This window comes from Neodiprion virginianus, chromosome 5 (assembly GCF_021901495.1).
Source record: "Neodiprion virginianus isolate iyNeoVirg1 chromosome 5, iyNeoVirg1.1, whole genome shotgun sequence".
In the NCBI taxonomy this organism is placed as follows: Eukaryota; Metazoa; Arthropoda; class Insecta; order Hymenoptera; family Diprionidae; genus Neodiprion; species Neodiprion virginianus.
Window position 1 is genome coordinate 5,995,271 of NC_060881.1, and position 22,584 is coordinate 6,017,854.

The window sequence follows — 22,584 nt, forward strand, 5'->3', positions numbered from 1 at the left end:
ATTTTTATTTTTTACCACAATCGAAAAATATACTTCTAGGTAGAAAATAAAAATTGGTTTTCTAGCTGTTGCTGGAACGTCTAGTACTATTACTATATTTTCTTGCAACTATTGCGGAAATTTAATGCTTGTGCAAGAATAAATTGACGTTAAAGCCTCGTTTAACTAAAAAAGTAGAGTGAACCTCGGAAACTGATTTTCCGTTGCAATTACCAAAAAAGGATCGACGATAGTGCAAAATGCTTAGGCGTACCTCGTTTTTCGTAATTCCAACAATATTCGAACAGTTTTTTTAACGATACCTGTTTCACTCAATTTTTCTAGTTAATATAACAAATGAAATTTTTCTCAGTGCTTGAATGCGGCGTGGATTAATTCCGGTCTTGAATAAACAAAAACAGGAACAGATATACCTGCCACAATAGAATTATACGTACATTACATTAGAAGAATGACCGTACATTTTTCACGGACTTGAATGTGTGTGAGAAATTTTTTTTTTTTTGAATAATGACGTCATCCATTTAAGAGCACCGACTGACACATTGTCCTGTGCAGAGAAGGAGAAAAAAAAAAACGAGACAGAGTGAGAAAAAAAGTAGCGGAAACTATTACGAGCTACGTCAAAAAATTAACATATTGTAACCGATTGCGACAGAAGATTTCACTCGGCTGGTTTACATTGTACATCGTATCTGACAGTAATTTTTTATTAATATTACGTTTTATCATCCGGTGCCGCATACTTTTCTTTTGAGATACGTGTGATTGTTCAGAATCTGCCAGGCACCGATCGCCTCTTCATAAGTATAACGAATAAAAATTTTATCCGAAACTTTACACGCTGTAACAAAAATATTCATGATTTGTACAGCCGATTTCAAACGAAGAAACGTGTATATCGCTTCGAAGTGTAATTGAAACTGCGATTATATTTCCTCTCAGTTTCGTCACATTTTTATTTCTCATATTTTTCGACAACGAAATCTATAAGGCCACTTTAGTTTCTTGTATGTATCTTAAATATATATATATACAAATATATACCTATATTTGTACATACGTAGTTGGCAGGTTGATCACGAAACATCTGGTAAATTAGTCGAATATGTTACCAAACAGAGGCCACGGTGGTCTCACGTGTAGAAATAAGACAGCGATGAGACCCCATTGTTAACGTTGTAACGTTGGAAAATATACATGTACATTTCAGTTGCGTCTAAGTTCTCAAATGTATGTGCATGGAATATCGTAATATCCTTATATCGTCACAGGTAACGTAATATAGAAACAAGGCGACTGACACGAAGAACACGCAAACTGTTGAACAGCAGGTGGAATGATCACCTGCTTCACCTGCATACCGATTATGCCATCCCTGCCTCGTAGCTGGTCAAATTCCGCTCGTCGCTTACAATACATATTAAAGGTGTGTAGTTTGAGAAAAGCATAAATAAATAAAACTGCTACCCTCTGCGGAAAAAATATTCTATATGAGCAGTGTTGAAGTCCAACTTTTCCGAATACTTCGTATCAATTAGCAGAAGATGTATCACTTCATGATGTGAACATAATCGAAATGTAACGAATAAATGCATATTAATTTTCAACTAAACATGTGTTACATCGATATGGTAAATACATCCCTGCGATAATAGATCTTCAGCAAATTTGTTTTCTTGTTCCGCGTTGATGTGTAAGATTTTTAATTAAATGTCAAGCTTAATTTTGAACAATTTTTAAAGAACTTTGAAAACCGTCGGAGTATCGCATGAGTAATGCTTATCGGAGCAAACACATGGACGAAGTTTTAAGTAACAATACAAAGTCTGTCCTACTTTCGTATGAAACCGAGGCGCGTTGCTGGATTATATTCCAATATGCACATTATAAAGTCTTGACTCACACATGTACATTTGACGACTGATTTATGGTGATATTTTGTACGCACATATCCGTACATCCGAACTTGCGTCGGTGTATATTATCGACTATACGTGAAATTGTTACTGATGGTGTTAGCGCACATACAAGCAGCATCTACAAGCACATAATGAATTGTACTCTCCCGCATTGAATAACCATAATTATAGCCTGTACTAAATAGCGTCAACGTTATGGGGCTGATTGTGTGCACAAAAAATTGAATGATAACCTGGCGTCACCTACGATTGTAGCAAATCGATGCACGATCTGCATTGCGGGCACTACATCGACAATGACGTGTTCTATTCTATCGAAATGGGATGATAGATGTTTTGTTGTCGGCATAAAATCCTAGCAACATCTTTGCCAGTTGCAGTCGTTGGGTGATTCATCTGATCGTCAAATGATCCAGGGTGTCAGGTCGATAAGTTGATGTTCATCGATAAGAGTGGGTTGCAGCTTACCGACATTTGAGTGTTTCGTAACGTGATCCAGCGGTTGCATACAATAAAGTCTATCGATGAAATGATCCGTTCATCTTCAAGGGTAAAAACATTATTAAATAATAATTATAACAAGAGTAAATAATGATAAAAATATCACCGTTTGGAATGCATTGCGCGTGTAGAATTGTAGATAAAGAGTACAGTAAAATGACAATAAATGTTTATAAATTATACCAAGGTGTTGGAGTTTCTGTTGTAAAAACAGTTAATTTGGAAAATATTGTCGTTCTGTCGTGACCATTGTTTATTTAAACACATTGCCGAGACGAGAAATGATGACACTTGTTCAGAGTCTATCCATGTAGGTTTACGATATTATGCCAGAGGTAACACCTCTTTTTTGAAAGATCAACAATCCTTTTCGCCAATACCATTGCTCGTCAAGTATATAAGGTTCAGATTATTTGACGCTGACCGCTAGTATGATATATGTTTACGATACGATATACGGTACGACATATATTTTAAAAAATATGAGGTGGTGCCTGGCGATATTGTGTCTTGGACTCTCGTCTACAATATGTTCTGGACAGATGTGCGGTAAGCATTTTGGCTATTCGATCAAAAAATATCATCCATTTTCATCGCTCGCAACAGCGAAGCAAATAACACAATACGTCTGATACTCGCTGCTACTGTTTTTCAGAGCCCGTTTATGGGGTGGACTTCGAATTGCTGACCTCTGCATATGCGGCGGGTGCTGAAAGTTTTCCAACACCGACTATCGAGTATCATGATCGCTCAGCGTGCAAATTTGGAATGAAATACACGAATGACGTAATGTCATACATCGAGTCACTTTTCCTCAATGTATACCTTCAGGTATGATAATTCAGCATCGTGTGACTGATTCGATTTACCGTTAAATAGGTACAGATTTAGAGGCAGATCGTTCACTTCAAGAAGCCACGACGACGAGTATCTTTATATAATTGTTATTCTTTTTTTTCTTGTACAATCGACAGGCTGATCAGACAGGTCATCAACTGATCAAGGCTGTTAAAAGTTGCTCTAATGTGTTAAGAGGAGCGATCTTATCCATTGGGAACCTTAAAGAGACAGAGACCAGTATGGAAGAAGGTTTGATATCGCTGATTGGACAGGTTAACGTATTTTTGAATCTACTTCCTGGAAACGTGGACGTCAAATTGGCGGTAAGGGAACGAATATTTTTCTACCAAAACCTGTTCAGAAAGTTCTATTTGCGAAACCTCTGGAGCGTGCGTCAGGTGCCCCATTTACGAAAGTGCGATAAGAGGACGTTGGCACACGTGCACGACTAAAGCCCTCGATTTGCACGCTGTTTCATCGAGCTTATATTACTCAACCCTAACTTCATCCGCTGTCAGTGGCACCTACGTTGCTTCTCAAATAAAACTTTCCTTGACAGATGTTAGAAAAAATGACGTATATCATATGTGAAGTTGGCCGATATCTGACTAATGTGATTACAGCGCTCGCTTCGGCTCGCGTCGCAAACTTTACACTTGTCGGAAATCGCCTACTCTTCGTACTTGTTGCACAATATTCTGTTTCGTATTCAAATACTAAACAATTCTTCAATCTTCCATTGCATATGGATTGAATAACTATCGAAATTTCAACCATCACAGGCTCTACCCGATTTACCTGCGGAACAAGTAACTATCCCGCTTTCCAATGACAAGGAGCATTCAGCGGCTGATTTGTTTCTCCATTGGGTAGAAACAGCAGACTCGGTTTTCACTAGAGTGTATGGGTACATTACTGGAATGTTCCTATCCGGCTGGAGTAACGCTAGGTTGTATTTCAACGTTGTTGGAACACAAATTCGTAACCAGGTGAATTGACGGCAAAAATCAACAAGATTGCATGCGGATGTTAACATCATTTTATTGTTCTCTATCCACAGGTTCTGACTTCCATAGCCTTGACTAACTACAAGATTGCCGTTGCCGAAGTGCTCAGTCAGTCTGATCTAATTCAAAGTCACTGCACAAACGAAACATGGGGATTATTCCAAGAAGTCGCTTTCAAAGTAGCTGCAATTTCGCACAACGTGCAAGACGCGTTGGAAAACTATAACACATGCCTTGCATAATGGAACATATACGTACATCGTACACTACCTTTCTATCTATCGTTATATCAAATGAATTTATTGCCTTATCTAATTTGCGTGATATGAAAATACAATATTTGCCAATTCATTTACTTAAAAATTGAAGCCCATCGATAGTCAAGCGTCTAATTTTATAATTATGGTATAAGATATTCCTGGATACCCCGTAGAAATTTGTGCTGGATGCAAAATAAAACTCACTTGCAATGAAAGAAAATTAGAAATGTATCGAATAAATTCTATTGGTTCCTTGGATTATAGAAGAGTGTAAGAAATAAGGCAATTCCATGTTCGGTATAACGAACGTTACAGCCAAGATAAAAAATAACACGTATTTCATCGTTTTGAATGGACGTATAACAGCTTTACCTGCCACATCACAAAGCCATATAGTCCGTCCATATTTATTTTTGCTGCACAAAGACATTCTTAGGTACTACATGTTTATTCCATGGGTCATCATTTAACGAAAATGAAGCTGTTCAAACGACCTTGCGACAATACCCTACGGAATATGCATATTATTTTCGTTGTTCGAATGTTATTTTAACAGAAATAACGATCCTCTCACTCTCGCCTCTTATAGTCGACGGTGTATAAAGTTGAAGCAACTTGATCTGGAACATCACTTCGATTGTATTCGGTACTCTGAACAGAATGAATTGGCTTCCACTAATGCTGGTTGGGCTCTGGGCGGCAGAGTCTTTGGCAAGAATGTGCAGTAAGTCACTCAAATTTCATAATCATCTGAAGTTCATTATTTTCTGTTCTCACAAATATATACCTGTGTTGGACCTATATTACAGACCCTAATGGTTCGGTGGCAATGGATTACTTGGCCGATGAATGGGCCACAACAGTGAGCAGGTACCCACCACTATCCATTGAACTTGGCGATAAAATGGGAAAACTCTAATGGTTCGGTGGGAATGGATTACTTGGCCGATGAATGGGCCATAACAGTGAGCAGGTACCCGCCACTATCCATAGAACTTGGCGATAAAATGGGAAAACTTTTCAACAAAAATTTCAAGCATCTGGAGTGATCTATGGACTCTACATATTGGCAAAACTGCACCATCAGGTATCTCAGTTTTGCAAATTTGTCTCCCAAATTGACGTTTGGACCGTTGATTTAACCACAATTTTCGTATTGTTAGCTCATCCGATTTTTATTTTTCACCTTCAGATGTTGGAACGGGGTGACGATCTTATTGAAGACACAGAGGAATGCCGTGAAAACTTACAACCAAAGATTGAACTGTTAAAATCAAACATTAACCGACAACCAATTGGCTTGGACGAAGATTTGGACTCAATCATCAGACAGTGCCAGGTATTCTTGATCTTATCACCTGGAAATGTGGCGATCCCTACACCGGTAAGTTTATACGATACCTGCTCATTCATGTACGTAGAAAAAAATCACTGATAAATATCAGAAAGGTCATATATGCTCCCGATAGACCCGATGGGAAAACACGTGACAACATAGGTAATAACATGCAACGATTATGTTATGAAGAATTAGGGCTACGTCCCTGCGCGCTTCGCGGTCTAGTTATTTTCGATTTTTATACAACTAGGGGCTTCGCTATTTAGGTTTTCCGCTTCGTGGTTTTCGGCGTGGTTGTCGTCCGTACAAAAACATCGTGCCGGCGACTTGGACCATAGTATAGTTTTTCACTCTTTTAACTTGAGGACCTGGACCGCGAATACGCTGGTACCGTCAACCTGGGCTCCTGAAATTGGCTGTTTCCATCGATCTGAACGATCTGAGCAACGAATATTGCTGAGCGCTAACGAAAAATGCCACTCCAGGACGCAGGATCTACACGTCGAAAAGCACAATGCGAAAAAGCTAACTTCATGCGTTTTAACAAGATCTCTTTATAGATATAGCGAGATTTATTTGGTAACATAACAATTTTTCCCCAATTTTTCGGCAATTGTAAGTCCGAGGCGCAGGATATAGACGCCGAAAACCACGAAGCGAAACGGCTGGTGAAGCCAGCTTCGGGGGTATTAAACAACTAGCTTGATGCTTCTTCCGTTTTAAAAAAGTCAACTTCAGAGGCTTAATATGATATTTTTATAGATATATAGAGATTATGTATGTTTTCACGTCGCAGAACCTCGGTGCATTGCCAGCAGAACAAATAGTGCCTCAAAGATAAAATGAAAAGATTATTCAATAATAATTACAATAATAATAATGATGAAAATATTACCGTGATGGAATGTAGTGCACGCATAGAATTGTGTATGAGGAGTACGGTAAAATAACAAAAATTGTTTATAAATTATACCAAGGTATTGGAGTTTCTGTTGTAAAAACAGTTAATTTGGAAAATATTGTCGTTATTCTAATGAACGTTGTTTATTTAAACACATGGCCGAGAAAAGAAATAGGGACACATGTGTAGAGTTTATCTATGTAAAATTACGACACTATGCCACAGGTAATACCGTTTTTTCGAAAGATCAACAATCCTTTTTTTCCAATATCATTGCTCGTTGAGTATATAAGGTTCAGATTATTTGACGCTGACCGCTAGTATGATATATGTTTACGATACGATATACGGTACGACATATATTTTAAAAAATATGAGGTGGTGCCTGGCAATATTGTTTTTTGGACTCACGTCTACAGTATGTTCTGGACACATGTGCGGTAAGCATTTTGGCTATTCGATCAAAAAATATCATCCATTTTCATCGCTCGCAACAGCGAAGCAAATAACACAATACGTCTGATACTCGCTGCTACTGTTTTTCAGAGCCCGTTTATGGGGTGGACTTCGAATTGCTGACCTCTGCATATGCGGCGGGTGCTGAAAGTTTTCCAACACCGACTATCGAGTATCATGATCGCTCAGCGTGCAAATTTGGAATGAAATACACGAATGACGTAATGTCATACATCGAGTCACTTTTCCTCAATGTATACCTTCAGGTATGATAATTCAGCATCGTGTGACTGATTCGATTTACCGTTAAATAGGTACAGATTTAGAGGCAGATCGTTCACTTCAAGAAGCCACGACGACGAGTATCTTCATATAATTGTTATTCTTTTTTTTCTTGTACAATCGACAGGCTGATCAGACAGGTCATCAACTGATCAAGGCTATCAAAGATTGCTCTAATGTGTTAAGAGGAGCGATCTTATCCATTGGGAACATTCAAGAGACACACACCAGTATAGAAGAAAGTTTGATATCGCTGATTGGACAGGTTAACGTATTTTTGAGTCTAGTTCCTGGAAACGTGGACGTCAAATTGGTGGTAAGGGAACGAATATTTTTCTACCAAAACCTGTTGAGAAAGTTCTATTTGCGAAACCTCTGGAGCGTGCGTCAGGTGCCCCATTTACGAAAGTGCGATAAGAGGACGTTGGCACACGTGCACGACTAAAGCCCTCGATTTGCACGCTGTTTCATCGAGCTTATATTACTCAACCTTAACTTCATCCGCTGTCAGTGGCACCTACGTTGCTTCTCAAATGAAACTTTCCTTCACAGGTGTTGGAAAAAATAACGTATATCATACGTGAAGTTGGCCGATATCCGACTAATGTGATTACAGCGCTCGCTTCGGCTCGCGTCGCAAACTTTACACTTATCGGAAATCGCCTACTCTTCGTACTTGTTGCACAATATTCTGTTTCGTATTCAAATACTAAACAATTCTTCAGTCTTCCATTGCATATGGATTGAATAACTATCGAAATTTTAACCATCACAGACTCTATCCGATTTACCTGCGGAACAAGTAACTATCCCGCTCTCCATTGACAAGGAGCGATCAGCGGCTGATTTGTTTCTTCATTGGGCAGAAATAGCAGACTCGGTTTTCGTCAGATTGTATGGGTACATTACTGGAATGTTCCTATCCGGCTGGAGTAACGCTAGGTTGTATTTCAACGTCGTTGGAACACAAATTCGTAACCAGGTGAATTGACGGCAAAAATCAACAAGATTGCATGCGTATGTTAACATCATTTTCTTCTTGTCCATCCGCAGGTTCTGACTTCAACAGCCTTGACTAACTACAAGATTGCCATTGCCGAAGTGCTCAGTCAGTCTGATCTAATTCAAAGTCACTGCACAAACGAAACATGGGGATTATTCCAAGAAGTCGCTTCCGAAGTAGCTGCAGTTTCGCACAACGTGCAAGACGCGTTGGAAAACTATGCCACATGCCTTGCATAATATAACACTGTGCACTACCTTTGTATCCATCGTTAAATGAAATGAATGTATTGCTTTATCCAATTTGCTTGATATGAAAATATAATATTTCTCAATCTACTCTCTTGGCAACTGAATTCCGTATTCGATTACTGGATAAATTACCTTTATATCCATTCTCCCCAAAGGCAAGATAGTCAGGCTTCTAATTTTACAATTATGGTGTCAGATATTCTTGGATGCACAATAGAAGTTCTCTTCAATGAAAGAAGATTAGAAATATCTCGAATAAATTCTGTTGGTTTCTCAGATTATAGAAAAGTGTAAGAAATAAGGCAATCCCATATTCGATATGGCGAATGTTAGAGCCAAATAAAAAATAACATGTATAGTATCGTTTTGAAAGGACGTATAACAGCGTTACCTGGCACACCATAAAGCCATATAGTCCGTCAATATTTATTTTTGTTGCACAAAGACAACCTTAGGTACTACATGTTTGTTCTGTGGGTTAGTATTTCACAATAATGAAGCCCTTCAAATGACCTTGAGGTATGTAAATACCCTACTTAATATGCAGTTTATTTTCGTTGTTCGAATGTTATTTTAACAAAAATAACATCACCGTCGTTGCCATTGGTATATAAAGTTGAAGCAACTTGACTTGGAACATCAGTATTCGGCAGACACTCAGAACAGAATGAATTGGCTTCCACTAATGCTGGTTGGGCTCTGGGCCGCAGAGTCTTTGGCAAAAATATGCAGTAAGTCGCCCGATTTTCATAATCATTTGATGTTCATCATTTTCTGTTCACAAATACATACCCATGTTGGATTTATATTACAGGCTTTAATAATTCGGTGGCAATCGATTACCTGGCCGATGAATGGGCCACAGCAGCGAGCAGGTACCCGTCACCATCCATTGAACTTGGCGATAAAATGGGAGAATTTTTTGAACACAAATTTCAAGCATCTGCAGTGAGCTATGGAATCTACGTAATGGCAAAACTGTATCATCAGGTATCTCAATTTTCCAAATTTGTCTCCAAAAATGAACGTTTGGACCGTTGATTTAACCGCAATTTACATATTCCTGGCTGATCCGATTTTTATTTTTCACCTTCAGGCGTTGAAACGGGGTAACGAACTTATTGAAGACGTAGAGGACTGCCGCGACAACTTACAATCAAAGATTGAACTGTTAAAATCAAACATGCTGCCACAACCAATTGGCTTGGACGAAGATTTGAACTCAATCATCAGACAGTGCCAGGTATTCTTGAGCTTATCACCTGGAAATGTGGCGATCGCTACACCGGTAAGTTTATACGATATCCGCTCGTTCATGTACGTAGAAAAAAATTACTAATTAATAAATATCAGAAAGGTTATTCGTGCTCCCGATAGACCCGACGGGAAAACATATGACTACGTAATAACACGTAATGATTACAGTGTGAACAATCATGTATGTTCCCATATCGCAGGATCTCGGCACATTGCCGGCACAACAAATAGTGCCTGAGAGCAGAACGACGCCTCGGACCGCATTCGAGCTTCTTGTAACTTTCAACCAAGTTCTCGATCAGCAGTTTGCCGCCATCTACGGATTCGTAGAAGGTATATACCTGACAGGCTGGGCTAGAGCGAGGAACTATTTCGCAAATGTACAGGCGCAGCTGCGTGGTGAGGTGAGTTACAAACCTAATGACGCGTACCTTCGGCTGATTATTCGCTACTGGGTAATGGTATCAGGGACGAAGATGCGGATAATTTTCCTGATATTGAACATTTTTCAGATCCTGAATTGGCGAGTACTGAACTCTTACACGCAAGTGGTGGATAGCATTTTTGTGCAATCTGATTTGATTCAGCGTTACGTTCATCCGGAAACATGGGCATTATTCAACAACGTTGGCCAGCTTATCAGAACGATTGCTTACGAATGCAACAATTGCCAGTAAGATGATAACGAAGATACAGGGCATCTATATTTTATCACGTCAATTATATTCACACTTATATTGTCTAGAACTGTAAACAATGAGTTCCACGTATAATGTGGATAGTTTCATGAATTAAAATGTATTCATAATAAAAATTCTGTTGGCATCAATTTGGCACACTGTTCGTCGTCCATTACAAATCCCACATAAAATTAATGTTGCAAGAAAGAAAATTTGAAGACTGTTCAAAGATTTCCCATTGCAGTTCTTCAGTTATTCAGAGTACGGTTAGGTTCTAATCACCCCACGCGAATGTCTAAAAAATAGAAAGAGATGAACGAGAAATTTTCATGGAAGACTTGTAGAGTTTTGAGTTTTGGAAAATCAGCAATGCTGATATATATTGACTTATAGATTGCCCTACATTCGAGATTCTGCGAGTAGTGTTCGATCTTAGACAGGAAACACGTAAAGCAGCATCAAAAACAAATACAAAAACGTAAATACCAAAAAATTCGAAATTATTCGAAGTATGAATTAAATTATTATAAGGGTGGTCTGTTTTAATCGCCCCAGGCGAATATCTCGATAACTAGAATAGATGCGAGCAAGACCTTAGATTCAAAACTTGAAGAGTTTCAAGGGGAAAAAATAATGCTAATATAAGTTGATTTTTGGATTGCGCCACTGTTGAAATTTTTCGAGTAATTTGTCATTTTAGACGAGGAACACATATTTTAACTATGACCGGCTGACAGCGGGTTTGAAGACGAATTAAAAAACGTAACGAAAATAAAAACGTGTTTTTCAAAATTTTTACTAACTCAAGTACTCGATAATTTCGCTCGAGACAAGGCACCAACCCCAAAGTTTCATTACGTTTTTGCGCTTAAGGGACTATGGAAGTCGCTTGATCACCACGAAAACACGATTCTCAGTTTTTTCAAACCATGTGGATTGATGCGACGTTTTTGAATTTGTCTTCAAACCCGCTATCAGGCGATTGTGGTGAAAATATTCATTTCGTACTTAAAATCACGAAGTACTCGAGAAATCTCGAAACTGTTGCAATTCACAAATCGGCCCATATCAGCATCATCTTTCCTCTTGGAAACCCTCACGATTTTGTATTAAACGTTTTAACTCATCTCTTGTAATCTTAAAGATATTCGCCTGGGGAGATCAAAAAAGACGATTATATTTTTGTGCCATCACCTTAGCTTCCTCATATATATATTCATTGATGCTCAACTTTCCTGAAGAATTTTATTCAAAATGCAAAATTGGAAAGTTTGAACGTACAAGATGAGAAAAGAAATTCGCGAGTTAACAGAAATAATTGATCAGAATTTTCTTCTGGCGTAATTACACGGACAACAAGTGCAATCTCATATCGAATTCGAGGTAAAAGAAAATCAAGACTTCAATAAAAAAAAAAAAAAAAAAACGAAAAATCTTCATTGAAAATTAGAAAAAAATGCAAATAAATTTCTTTTTCACGTCTTTGAATTTTCATTCCATGACGCCGTCGGTTACTCATCCACAAGCTACCTGCGTGTTCCATTTACATAACCAGACGTGAATCGCAAAATATCGCAACTGATATAATCCACAAGTCAGCCCATATAAGCATTATCTTTTCTCCTCGAATTCATTCAAGTTTTGTTCAGCAGTTTTTCCCGTATATCTTTCGATTTTTGAAATACAAATCTTCCGGAGCGTTTAAAACCGACGACCCCGCATAAATCGTAATGAAACAATCCTAATTTGTTACTTTGGCGATCTCCTCGCTGATTTGATAAAATGATATAATAACCCCCGCACTTCATGCACATCTTCACGATTGCATTATCGGCAAATTGATTTCAGGTGTATTAAATCGGTCGAAACTCGTTTGCGCCTATCTAACTTAAAAGTTCGCAGCACTATGTATTTGTGATATTTTTCGATTCATCGTGATAATTTTCATAAAAAGTATACAACACAAACAATTATTACTGCGGTGAGGCAGCTAAACGAGACTGCAGACAATCATACAATGAAACGAATTCATCTGCTTGTTGTGAACATTAGGTAAAGCCTTTTTGCATAATATTATACTTGAATACCTATACATTTCTTCTCAAACAATCATACGCATGTGTCTTATCGTTGTTGTTTCGAGAAATAAATTGTTACATGCCACTTTCTTCCTTATTGTTTCAAAACACATTAATCAAACGCTCTATGTTTTATTCCTGACTCAATCATACTGTTCACTTCTCTGACCTGTCAAGAAGGAGAAAACTAGCATATGAATCCATCATGTTCTTTTCTTTCGTTTGTCGGGGCAAGAAAGTAAACATTATCGTTAAGTAAGAAATAAACTATATAATATATATAATAGTTTCTATAATAGTTCCTATAATAGTTAAAAAGTACATTATAAATATATTGCACGATTCAGCTATAAAAATTATTGCACTTCTTATTGTTCACATCTAACTCACAGCGTTATTTATACTGTTTAATACACCACTTTTCATCGACCTCATGGCCGTTGAAATGTTTCGAAAGTATTCAGAAAATTTTGGTGAATTGAATGAGAATATCCATTCTTCTCTCAACGCAACGGAAGATTGTGAAAATATACTTTCTATTCTTCAATTACATTTTATCCAAACTTGCCGGGTATAAAAATTCCAAAGAAATCTCAAAAATTACTTCAAACCCTCTCCAAAGGACATTCTGGGCACTCAATCACAAAGATAAGCTCGGATGTTCTTTGGGAAATGCTGAAAAATTAATGCATAAACTATTGAAAATGAAAATAAATAGTATTTTTTGCAATTTTTCAAAAGTAAAACTCGAATTTTATACGTAATCGAATAGCAATCACGAGTAGATTTTGAAACATGCCGAACTGAAAACCAGATTTTTACGTACAAACCATTGACTGCCCAAAATGTCCTTTGGGTGGATGAAATCTAGAGTTCAAAGTAATGTTTGAGATTTTTTTGCAATTATTAAACCCGGCCCAAATTCAGAAAAAATATTACAGAAAAAGTACTTTCGAAAACGTGCAGTCCATACGTTTTCTACTTCCGGCGTTTCGCATGAAAATTGATATGAAACGAACATTGCACGAAAACGTTAATAAGTACCATATGGCTTTAGCTCCGTAAAAATCTTGGTCATTAACGCTATAAATGTATTTGTGTAAGCGTGTCATTTCAAAGCCCTGATAAGAATCTAACCTTATCGCAACGTTCAGAGAATCTAACTGAAAAAACCGTCCGCTTGACGTCGAATGCTCCATAAAACCAATCGACTGATACGTAATTTCAAAAAATAGTGAATCTGATAAATCGTATCGCAAAGTCTGATAATCGCGTGATGAGGCCCGAATCCAGTTGCGATAAGGGCCTGATCAAGCACGTTTAGAACCGCATGTTACATTCGTGATCAGGACAAGCCTGATGAGTTCCTAATCCTGGCTGTATTGAAATTTCTACTCGAGTTACTGCAGTGCATCGGATGTCTGCTTGGAAAAAAAGTCATCCCATTATCATCATAGATAATGGGAAAAAAATCATTTTTCTATCATTTTATCGTCGTAACTCACATTGAAAATGCATCTCCTAGCAGAATTCGCGATTTTTACATGGGCTGGTGATTTCAGTGAATTCTGTAAATTACGCCGAACAATAATTCGATTATAATTTTGTTCACGTCATTCGTTCAAACACAATTATTTCAGGGAGCCTTTAACAATGATACGATTCTTACTTCACTCCACGATGTCATTAATTCTTATCGAGGACTATCCAATGAAAGAGAATCAATAATCTTTTAGCGACAATATTTTAAGGGGTAAGATTTTGATTAGACTTCCCCCTTAAGCAAGCACCTTGCGGCAAGGTCATGGAAATCAGCAGAATTTGCAAGTGTGAATAGAATATTTCGATCACTCTGTTGTAAAATTTTAGTGAACAAATTTTCATGATAATGAAAATGATGATCATAATGGGTTCGAAATATGTATATGAAATTCTAGTACTGCGGTTTCGTTAAAAATAACTACACCACACGCTGCAGAATTAATTCGTATGAGTTGAAGATGCTGAATATAAGAAAAAATACATAGCGGTAAATTTTGAAATCGGTAATAAATCAGTCGCGAGATTCTTCAGATCTTTTTTCTGCAAATGTGGTAATATTGTCCGTAATAAATGTATATGTATTAATGGATATACTGTGATAATAAATGTATGAATTACATGAATTTTTTTTCATACAGCATAAGCCCGGCTGCAATAATAAAAGAATGATAAAAAGAAACCTAAGAAAATGCAACCGCATGTCTACCTATGAGCGTAACACTATGTGTCGGGTTTTTTTAAGGTGCAAGTAGCTGTGATAATAAGTGCAAGTATTACATGAATGTTTTTTCATACAGCGTAAACCCACCGATAATAAAAACAAATAACATGGAGAAACCTAATAAATTCAACCGCATGTATATATGTAGGCGTAACACTTTATGTCGGGTTTTTTTTAGATGCATGTAGCTGTAATAATAAATGCAGGTATAGCGTATGTACATGTTTTTTCATTCAACGTAAGCCCGCTAGGCAAGTGTTAACAAAGAAAGAAAAGTATTGCAAAAGTAATACAACAGTATACCCATTAGGATGTGCCATGAGAAAAAAATTTTTACTTTTTGATAAAGCGTGAAATTCCCTATAAGAATCTATATTTAGATAGTTTGTAAGTCAAGACGTTTACGAGAGCAAAAAATTCAAAAAGTTTTCGATTTTTTTTAAGCGTTATTTGAATGGAAAATGGAAAAAATAAAAAAGGCAGCTCTAAATATTAACTTTAAGAGGTCATATTTGGTTAAGATATTCATTTGAGATGCTCTACCGAAATTTTGATGCGCCTTTGAAAGAAAAATGTTTTTTTAGCATACCCTAATACTCATGACTCTCGTTGACGAGACAACATTTTGACAAACAGAAAAAGAATAACATCGCACCTGTATGATATTTCTCGCCACTTAATACAGTGTAAAAAAAAACATGACCGTTATCGTGCAACAGGGTTTGAATACGAATGAAAATGTAATTCCCGAACGATACAGAAAGTTTAGATGCCCGATGTTTACGAGATGAATTATTGTTGAAGGGCAAAAATTATATCTGATTCGTATTACGGCTGAATGAATTTCATTCGTTCGCGTGTGAATGAAATCGATTAAAAATGCGAGAGGCAGAAATAAGATGCTACCTATCCTTTAAACGGAATGCCGCAACTGTACGTTGTTCTTTAATGCGGACCCCAGCCGATGGCTGAAATTATTTCTACACTCTGTAAAAGTAAAATGCCGAAGTGCAATACATATTTGTGATTTCAGACAGTATAATATTTTTTTTTCAATAATTCATGGCATATAATTGACTAAGCTCGGAAAAATATACGTTAGTTACGAAGCCAACGGTCTTGTTTAATGAACAAGCATTTTGAATCATTGGATAACTGCTATAAAGTACAATCGATGTGGATATTTTCGTGTTTTCCAGCTGCTTGCTTTTCTTTTCTCAGGGAAAGAAAATTAAAGAGAAAATTATTATAACTACCCCAAGAATGAAAAGTTGAACTTTACTAGATGCTGTTCCGACCGTTTTCCGTGTTCTCCGGTGATATTTCAAGATCAAAAGAACAGATTTGAATGATCTGAGTTGCAAATCAAAACGGCTCTTCTTCGCTGAGAAGTGCATAAATTTTTGTTTTTATGGACAAAAATTTCGATCTACACAGTTCGAAACTCGTATGATGAAGCTCTTAGAAATAAATACGCGAGGCATTGTGAATATAAAGAATATGCCTCATTCTCGTAATTTTTAAATTTATCCAACAAATACGACAAATTATTTCACTTGTTTTACATCATTTGAGCAAAGAATGTCGCGTGCATGTCATTCAAGGTGTTTTCAATAATAAGCTTGTGTCAAAGGTATGAACAAGCTGTCGATATTCCAGAGACAAGGAGTGGATGTTGAACCATTTTTATTATGAAACGAAAGGCAACAAAGAAAAGAAACATCGTAATAAAACAATTACGTTTCTAATAATACTTTTTTTCACAATAAATATATGATGAAGTAGTCAGCATCAGTGTACGTTATAAAAATCGATCAAAATTGGGTATTTTGCCGTAGTCCTCTGTTTCTGCTTTGCGGCTCAAAGATCTTACACACGGATAGGTATGAGATGAGTGTTGTTTACGTCAAACAGAACAAAAGACTGAAGTTAATTCATATGCACATGTGACCAGGCAAACTGGTTTAAACTATTTGTTTCAGTGTTTAGCAAATTTTATTCTAGCCATTTGAATTGCAGGACCCGTCGACGTACTCGACTTGACCGTTGTAGCCAAAACGTTTACAGAAGGCGCAGAAAGTCTTCCGGTTCCAATTTTGGAAGCACATGATCACTCGGCGAGTAGATTTCAGATTAATTATGCAGAAGCAGCCGCGGCCTACGGCCGGTCTTTAATAATAAATGTTTACGAACAGGTATCGTATACTTGTATCTGTTGAATGTGTAAAATTTTATTCGTCGGTTGACAACGGCACGCGAGCGGGTCAGAATTTTGCATGTCGAATTTTAAGTTCTCAAGCTTTCGACGAAGAGCAAATCATAAGCAATTTGTTTTTCCTTGCTGTAGGTTTCCTCTTCGTAAATCGATGTTCGATTACTATGAGCTATCGCTGGTTCTGATTGAAGCATGACGTTCTTCGTAAATCAAAATTCGTTACCGCTTATCACACGGGTTAAATATATTACACATACATTTTTTATCGCAAAAATAGCGCTTTACTCGTGCGTATGTTAAAGTGTGTCACATGTTAGTTGTGATCAAATAAACACGGTTCACTCCCAAAGTGAACAACATTCCGATTATCTTTCCATGCCCACAGGCGAAAATTCAGGGTAAGGTTCTAATAGACGTTATTAACGAGCTCGCTAACGAATGGCAGTGGTCGATTCAAATGATGGGCACGAATCAGGGTGTCGAGGGAGTCTCTAACATCGAAGACGTCATGAATCGGATTGCGATGCAGTTTCAAGAATTCTTATCACTGTCACCTGGACCTGGAATTCCCGTGCAACCGGTAAGCGATAGAAGATGAATCTGAATAACGATACTTTCGTTGGTAATTCGTTAGAATCAATTAATACGCGAGGAATAGATGTTGGGATAATTTATATCTACAACCGATAATTGAAATGAAGAGTATCGACATTTTCATTCTCGAAACGACGGCGAAACGTTACACCTAACGGTTAACGCAAGTCTCGCAGCCTGCTCCAAACATAGGATCATATAATTACAATTGTAATCAACTTTTTATATCACGCGAAGTATAAACTTCAATAATTAATAATTGAGAAAAATGAACTTCCGATTCGGCCATCCTCACCTCGAGCAAACATTTGAAAAAACGAAGCCAATTTGGCGAAAAAATTTGGCATCTTCAGTGCATAACTTGTTTTATGAAGGTTTTGACGTGAGAATGCCAAGCATTCTTATTTAATAAACAACACATCTCGTTCTCGTAGTTTTTAAATTTATGTAAGGCTTATCACAAATTGTTTCACTTCTTCACGAGCAAAGAATGATGTATGCGTGTGTCATTCTCGATGTTTCTAATAATATGCTTGTTCAAACAATGTGAAAAATGTTCGGAAGAACGTGTGTGTTAGGTGTAAAACAAAAAAAGCATTACGACAAAATGGTCACCTTGAATAATATATGAACTGCGGGAGGTATATATACATAAGTATATGGACATAATTGAATTCTCAGCATCAGTATATCGACATCTCGGTAATCGTGCAAAATGCGGCGCTGTGCCGCAATACTGTGCTTCTTCCTGATCGCGGCTCAAACATCTTTCGCAGAGATATGCGGTAAGTCCGGCTAATATCAAAGAGAATGACAAATTCATGCTGATTCATATTTGCAGCTGATTAGACACATCGTGCCAGACTGTTGACTTCAGCGTTTAACAATCGTCATTCAAGATCAATTGCAGATCCTGTCGATTCGACGAACCTTATACTTAGTCTACGTATACTCAAAGGCCGTAGATGGCTTCGAGAAAAAAAATGTCGAATAAAAAAATAGTGACTGTCTGAAGAGAAGGATAATTTTTCACTTTATTTTTTTCCATGTTTTTGATTTTTTTTTTTAAATAGTATTAATAATAATTTCGCAATACCAGAGATGTGGTCTACAGAAGGATACGTACTAGAGGTCCATTACAAACTTGAAAGTCAATCGGTTGAATAGAACTCGAGGTTTTATGTCATCCAGATTGAAAAATGTACTTTTGAGATAAACGCGTTTAAGGGGACGCGCGGATAAGTTTGGACTTTGAACTATATATTATATCTTCAAATATCGAAGCCCACGTACCTCGAACGCTAAAAAAGGCTTAACAGCCCCATTCTACACACAATTCTGAACAAAAACACTCTAACGCATTTTCATTTGACGCAGAAATAAATAAATGGCACGGATCCTACGAAAAAGCGATAGTAAATTGGTATAATTCATGCCATATCTTTATTTCTGCATCAAAATTGTGTTTCTCTATTTGGAGATATGCACAACGTCGAAATCGACTAGGACGCCCCCTCAAAGTTTTCACCTCGTTTTTGACGTCGATTTCTGTGCCAGATGAGATGGAAATCTTACTTACCCTTAATCGACCATACCTGGGGAATTCCGCGGCCTTCTGCGGCATCCGCAGTTTCCTCATTGGCTAATTTTTCCAACCTTAAGCTCGGCTCTGTTGAGACGCGCACCGTATTACATTGTTTCATTCAAATGCTCATAACTTTTGAAAATTTTCTAAATTCGACACAGGCTTTGTGCCAAAATATTCCTAAAAGATGTAGCCATAAAAATATGCAATAAAAAATCAAAGTTTCCAAATTTCTGGACAATAATACCCCCTTGAAGTTAATTCATATTCACAACTCATCAAGCACATCATTCTAAATTATTTTTTTCTACGCTCGACGAGCCTTGTTCTATTTTAATTGCAGAACCCATTGACTCAACCGACTTGAACCTTTTACCCGCCGAGTTCGCAGTGGGCGCAGAAAGCTTTCCGGTGCCAAATTTGGAAATAAATGATTGCACGGCGGCTGGATTTCGGGATACTTTGACACAAGCAGTCGTAATTTACGGCCGGTCTTTAGTAACTAATGTTTACGAACAGGTATCGTATACTTACATTATTACCAAAGTATTAGTAACCAAGTTCACCATCATCTTACGAAAGATAGTATTTCCCCCCTCCCTCCTGCCTGTTGCACACCATGCTTTTTCCAACAAATGCATGTAGGGCGAAATAAAATAATTACGTTTCATATTTGATTCGAGTTGTATGAATCAATTGAGAGAAAAATTACTGCTGAAGAAAATCATTCAGTTTTCTTTCTTTTTTTTTTTTTTTTTCATAACCACCCTGGGAAGGTAATGAAGTCCACGCTCGAAATGAGCATATTTCATGCGCGCATGTCGAAAAAAATATTTTCTTTGTCGATTGAAGCGACCGAATCAACCTTTCGCATGCCGAATTCTGAGTTTTTACGCTTTTCGCGACGAGTAAATCACGCGCAACTCGCGGATCTTCGTTGTAATTTTTTACTTTTCGTACAGCGATATTCGATAACTGTGAGCTAGAAGTAGTACTGACCGGACAGCTGAAATGAAATTCGTAATAACCTGCGGACCCGTTTGAAAACATACGGTTCTTCATAAATTATTAATCGTTATTGCATCACACGGAGTAAAAATAATAAACATTTATTTCCATTGCAAAAATTGGCTTGACGTCTGACATGTTAATGAGCTGAAATGGACACAATTTACTCCCAAAGTGAACAAACATTCCAATATCTTTCCATGCCCACAGGCGAAAATTCAGGGTAAGGTTCTAATAGACGATATTAACGAGCTCGCTAACGAATGGCAGTCGTCGATTCAAATGATGCGCACGAATCAGGGTGTCGAGGAAGTCTGTGAAATCGAAGACGTCATGAATCAGATTGCGATGCAGTTTCAAGAATTCTTATCACTGTCACCTGGACCTGGAATTCCCGTGCAACCGGTAAGCGATAGAAGGTGAATCTGAATAACGATACTTTCGTTAGTAATTCGTTAGAATCAATTAATACGCGAGGAATAGATGTTGGGATAATTTATGTCTACAACTCGTAACTAAAATGAGGCGTAACGACAACATCGTCCTCAAGTTTCCGTCGGTGTACGAAAAGCTAACTTTTTACGTTCGCAGATCACAGAACAATTCTGCGAAAGATTTAACGAGCAATTTAGGATTACGTAAATGAATCCCGTTGCAGCCGCTGCCGCCCTTGCCGATACCAAATGTACAGCTGAATCCTGTAGTGCGTCCATTGTCGCCCCAAAGCCTGTTCGTGAATTACAACGCCACGTTGTACGAGATTTCCTCGAACATCTACGCGTACATGGATTTGATATTGTTGACGGGGTGGAATACTGCATGGTCCTATTACGATATCTTCGGAATGCAAAGTCGCAATGAGGTAAGTTGACAAAAAATGGCACATAGATTTTGAACGTGCCGCGTACGTCGCACCTTGAATGAAAGTTCATACAACGTAAAAGCTCATATAATCGTGCGGATTGTCACAAACTACTTTCTGATCTTCATGTTTTCAGATCCTGAATGACAAGGTATTAGAGGTTTACAGACGAGTCGCATTGCAAATCAATATGGAATGCGATTTCATTAAGGATAAAGTCAACCCGGCCCTTTGGGAATCTTACAAGCTTGCTGCTGATCGCATAGAGGCGGAATGGAACGCTTACCAAGTCTACAAAAGTCAAGTAGCATGCGTAGCAGTCCTGTGAAGTACGTTGAAGGATAAACTTGGTTCTGTCTGCGTTGATAAGAACATTGTTAAACACAATCAGCATATGACTAAGGAAAAGTTAGTTTCCGGAACGGACTTGTCACTACAACTGTTTGCCAATAGTCCTTTCTTGTCAATATACACGAGTAGAACCATGAACAATCATCAATTCACCCTTGAATTTCTCCCCCAACTTCCAATTCCTCGATTTCTGTACTCGCAATCGGCTTAATGTAACAATACCTGTCAAAAACTTATTGATTCTTAGACTCGATCGTTAGTAAAGGTGGTGCTTTATACGTTTGCCGTCGCAAAAAAATGTCGTACCGAAAAAAATTCCAAAATCGCTTAGAAAGCACATATTGGTACAAACAAAAAAGTTTGCAAGCATTTTCAGAAGTGGTTGTGTGAGAGCATGGACTTTTTCACGGGACACTTTTCTTACCGCGAAGATGTCGCGCTTAAGGTTGTCAATTTCTTCGTGAAAAGTGGGAAAGAAGGGAAAATACTCCCGGATTTGAAATGGCAAACTCGGATATGATGTGAAAAATATCCGTATACCAGTAAAATAATTCGCTTCGTGTCTACCTAAAATGAAAATGCATTGGAGTGATTTTGTTTATAATTGCGTATAGAATGGAGCTGTTTTTGCGTTTGAGATACGTGAACTTCGATATTTGTAGATATACACGACACGTCGAATGGACTAGGCGTCGGTCGCAAAGGAAGATGGCAACACATTAGTATGTAAACAAATATGAAGTGAATTCCACGCAATTGAATAATTCATAATTAAGAAAAAAAAACCTTGCGATCAACTGTTTTCAACTGGAGTCAATATCTCAAAAAAAAAACAACGTTAATGAGCCGAAAAAATGTAGCATCTTCAGTTTACAACGTGTTTCATGAGTTTTTTATGAGAACGTGCGAAACATTCTTATTCAATAAAC

The 22,584-nt window shown here is 37.6% G+C and overlaps 4 protein-coding genes across 4 annotated transcripts; all 4 read left to right on the forward strand.

Annotated features, from left to right (window-relative positions):
- Positions 1 to 2,834: 2,834 nt before the first annotated feature.
- LOC124305327 (uncharacterized) lies at positions 2,835 to 4,750 on the forward strand. The gene is made up of 5 exons (XM_046764625.1): positions 2,835 to 2,972; positions 3,079 to 3,254; positions 3,398 to 3,586; positions 4,046 to 4,252; positions 4,324 to 4,750. The coding sequence occupies exons 1-5, from the start codon at positions 2,855 to 2,857 to the stop codon at positions 4,510 to 4,512; spliced, it is 879 nt and encodes a 292-aa protein (XP_046620581.1). The 5' UTR covers positions 2,835 to 2,854; the 3' UTR covers positions 4,513 to 4,750.
- Positions 4,751 to 6,830: 2,080 nt separating this feature from the next.
- Positions 6,831 to 8,866, forward strand: LOC124305328 (uncharacterized). The gene is made up of 5 exons (XM_046764626.1): positions 6,831 to 7,210; positions 7,317 to 7,492; positions 7,636 to 7,824; positions 8,284 to 8,490; positions 8,562 to 8,866. The coding sequence occupies exons 1-5, from the start codon at positions 7,093 to 7,095 to the stop codon at positions 8,748 to 8,750; spliced, it is 879 nt and encodes a 292-aa protein (XP_046620582.1). The 5' UTR covers positions 6,831 to 7,092; the 3' UTR covers positions 8,751 to 8,866.
- Positions 8,867 to 9,373: 507 nt separating this feature from the next.
- Positions 9,374 to 10,848, forward strand: LOC124305334 (uncharacterized). Its single transcript, XM_046764637.1, has 5 exons — positions 9,374 to 9,493; positions 9,577 to 9,752; positions 9,859 to 10,050; positions 10,220 to 10,423; positions 10,532 to 10,848. Exons 1-5 carry the CDS (start codon positions 9,430 to 9,432, stop codon positions 10,694 to 10,696), a joined length of 801 nt encoding a protein of 266 aa, XP_046620593.1. The 5' UTR covers positions 9,374 to 9,429; the 3' UTR covers positions 10,697 to 10,848.
- Positions 10,849 to 18,489: 7,641 nt separating this feature from the next.
- Positions 18,490 to 21,706, forward strand: LOC124305329 (uncharacterized). The gene is made up of 5 exons (XM_046764628.1): positions 18,490 to 18,634; positions 19,778 to 19,953; positions 20,653 to 20,847; positions 21,101 to 21,304; positions 21,441 to 21,706. Exons 1-5 carry the CDS (start codon positions 18,565 to 18,567, stop codon positions 21,630 to 21,632), a joined length of 837 nt encoding a protein of 278 aa, XP_046620584.1. The 5' UTR covers positions 18,490 to 18,564; the 3' UTR covers positions 21,633 to 21,706.
- The last annotated feature ends 878 nt before the right edge of the window (positions 21,707 to 22,584 follow it).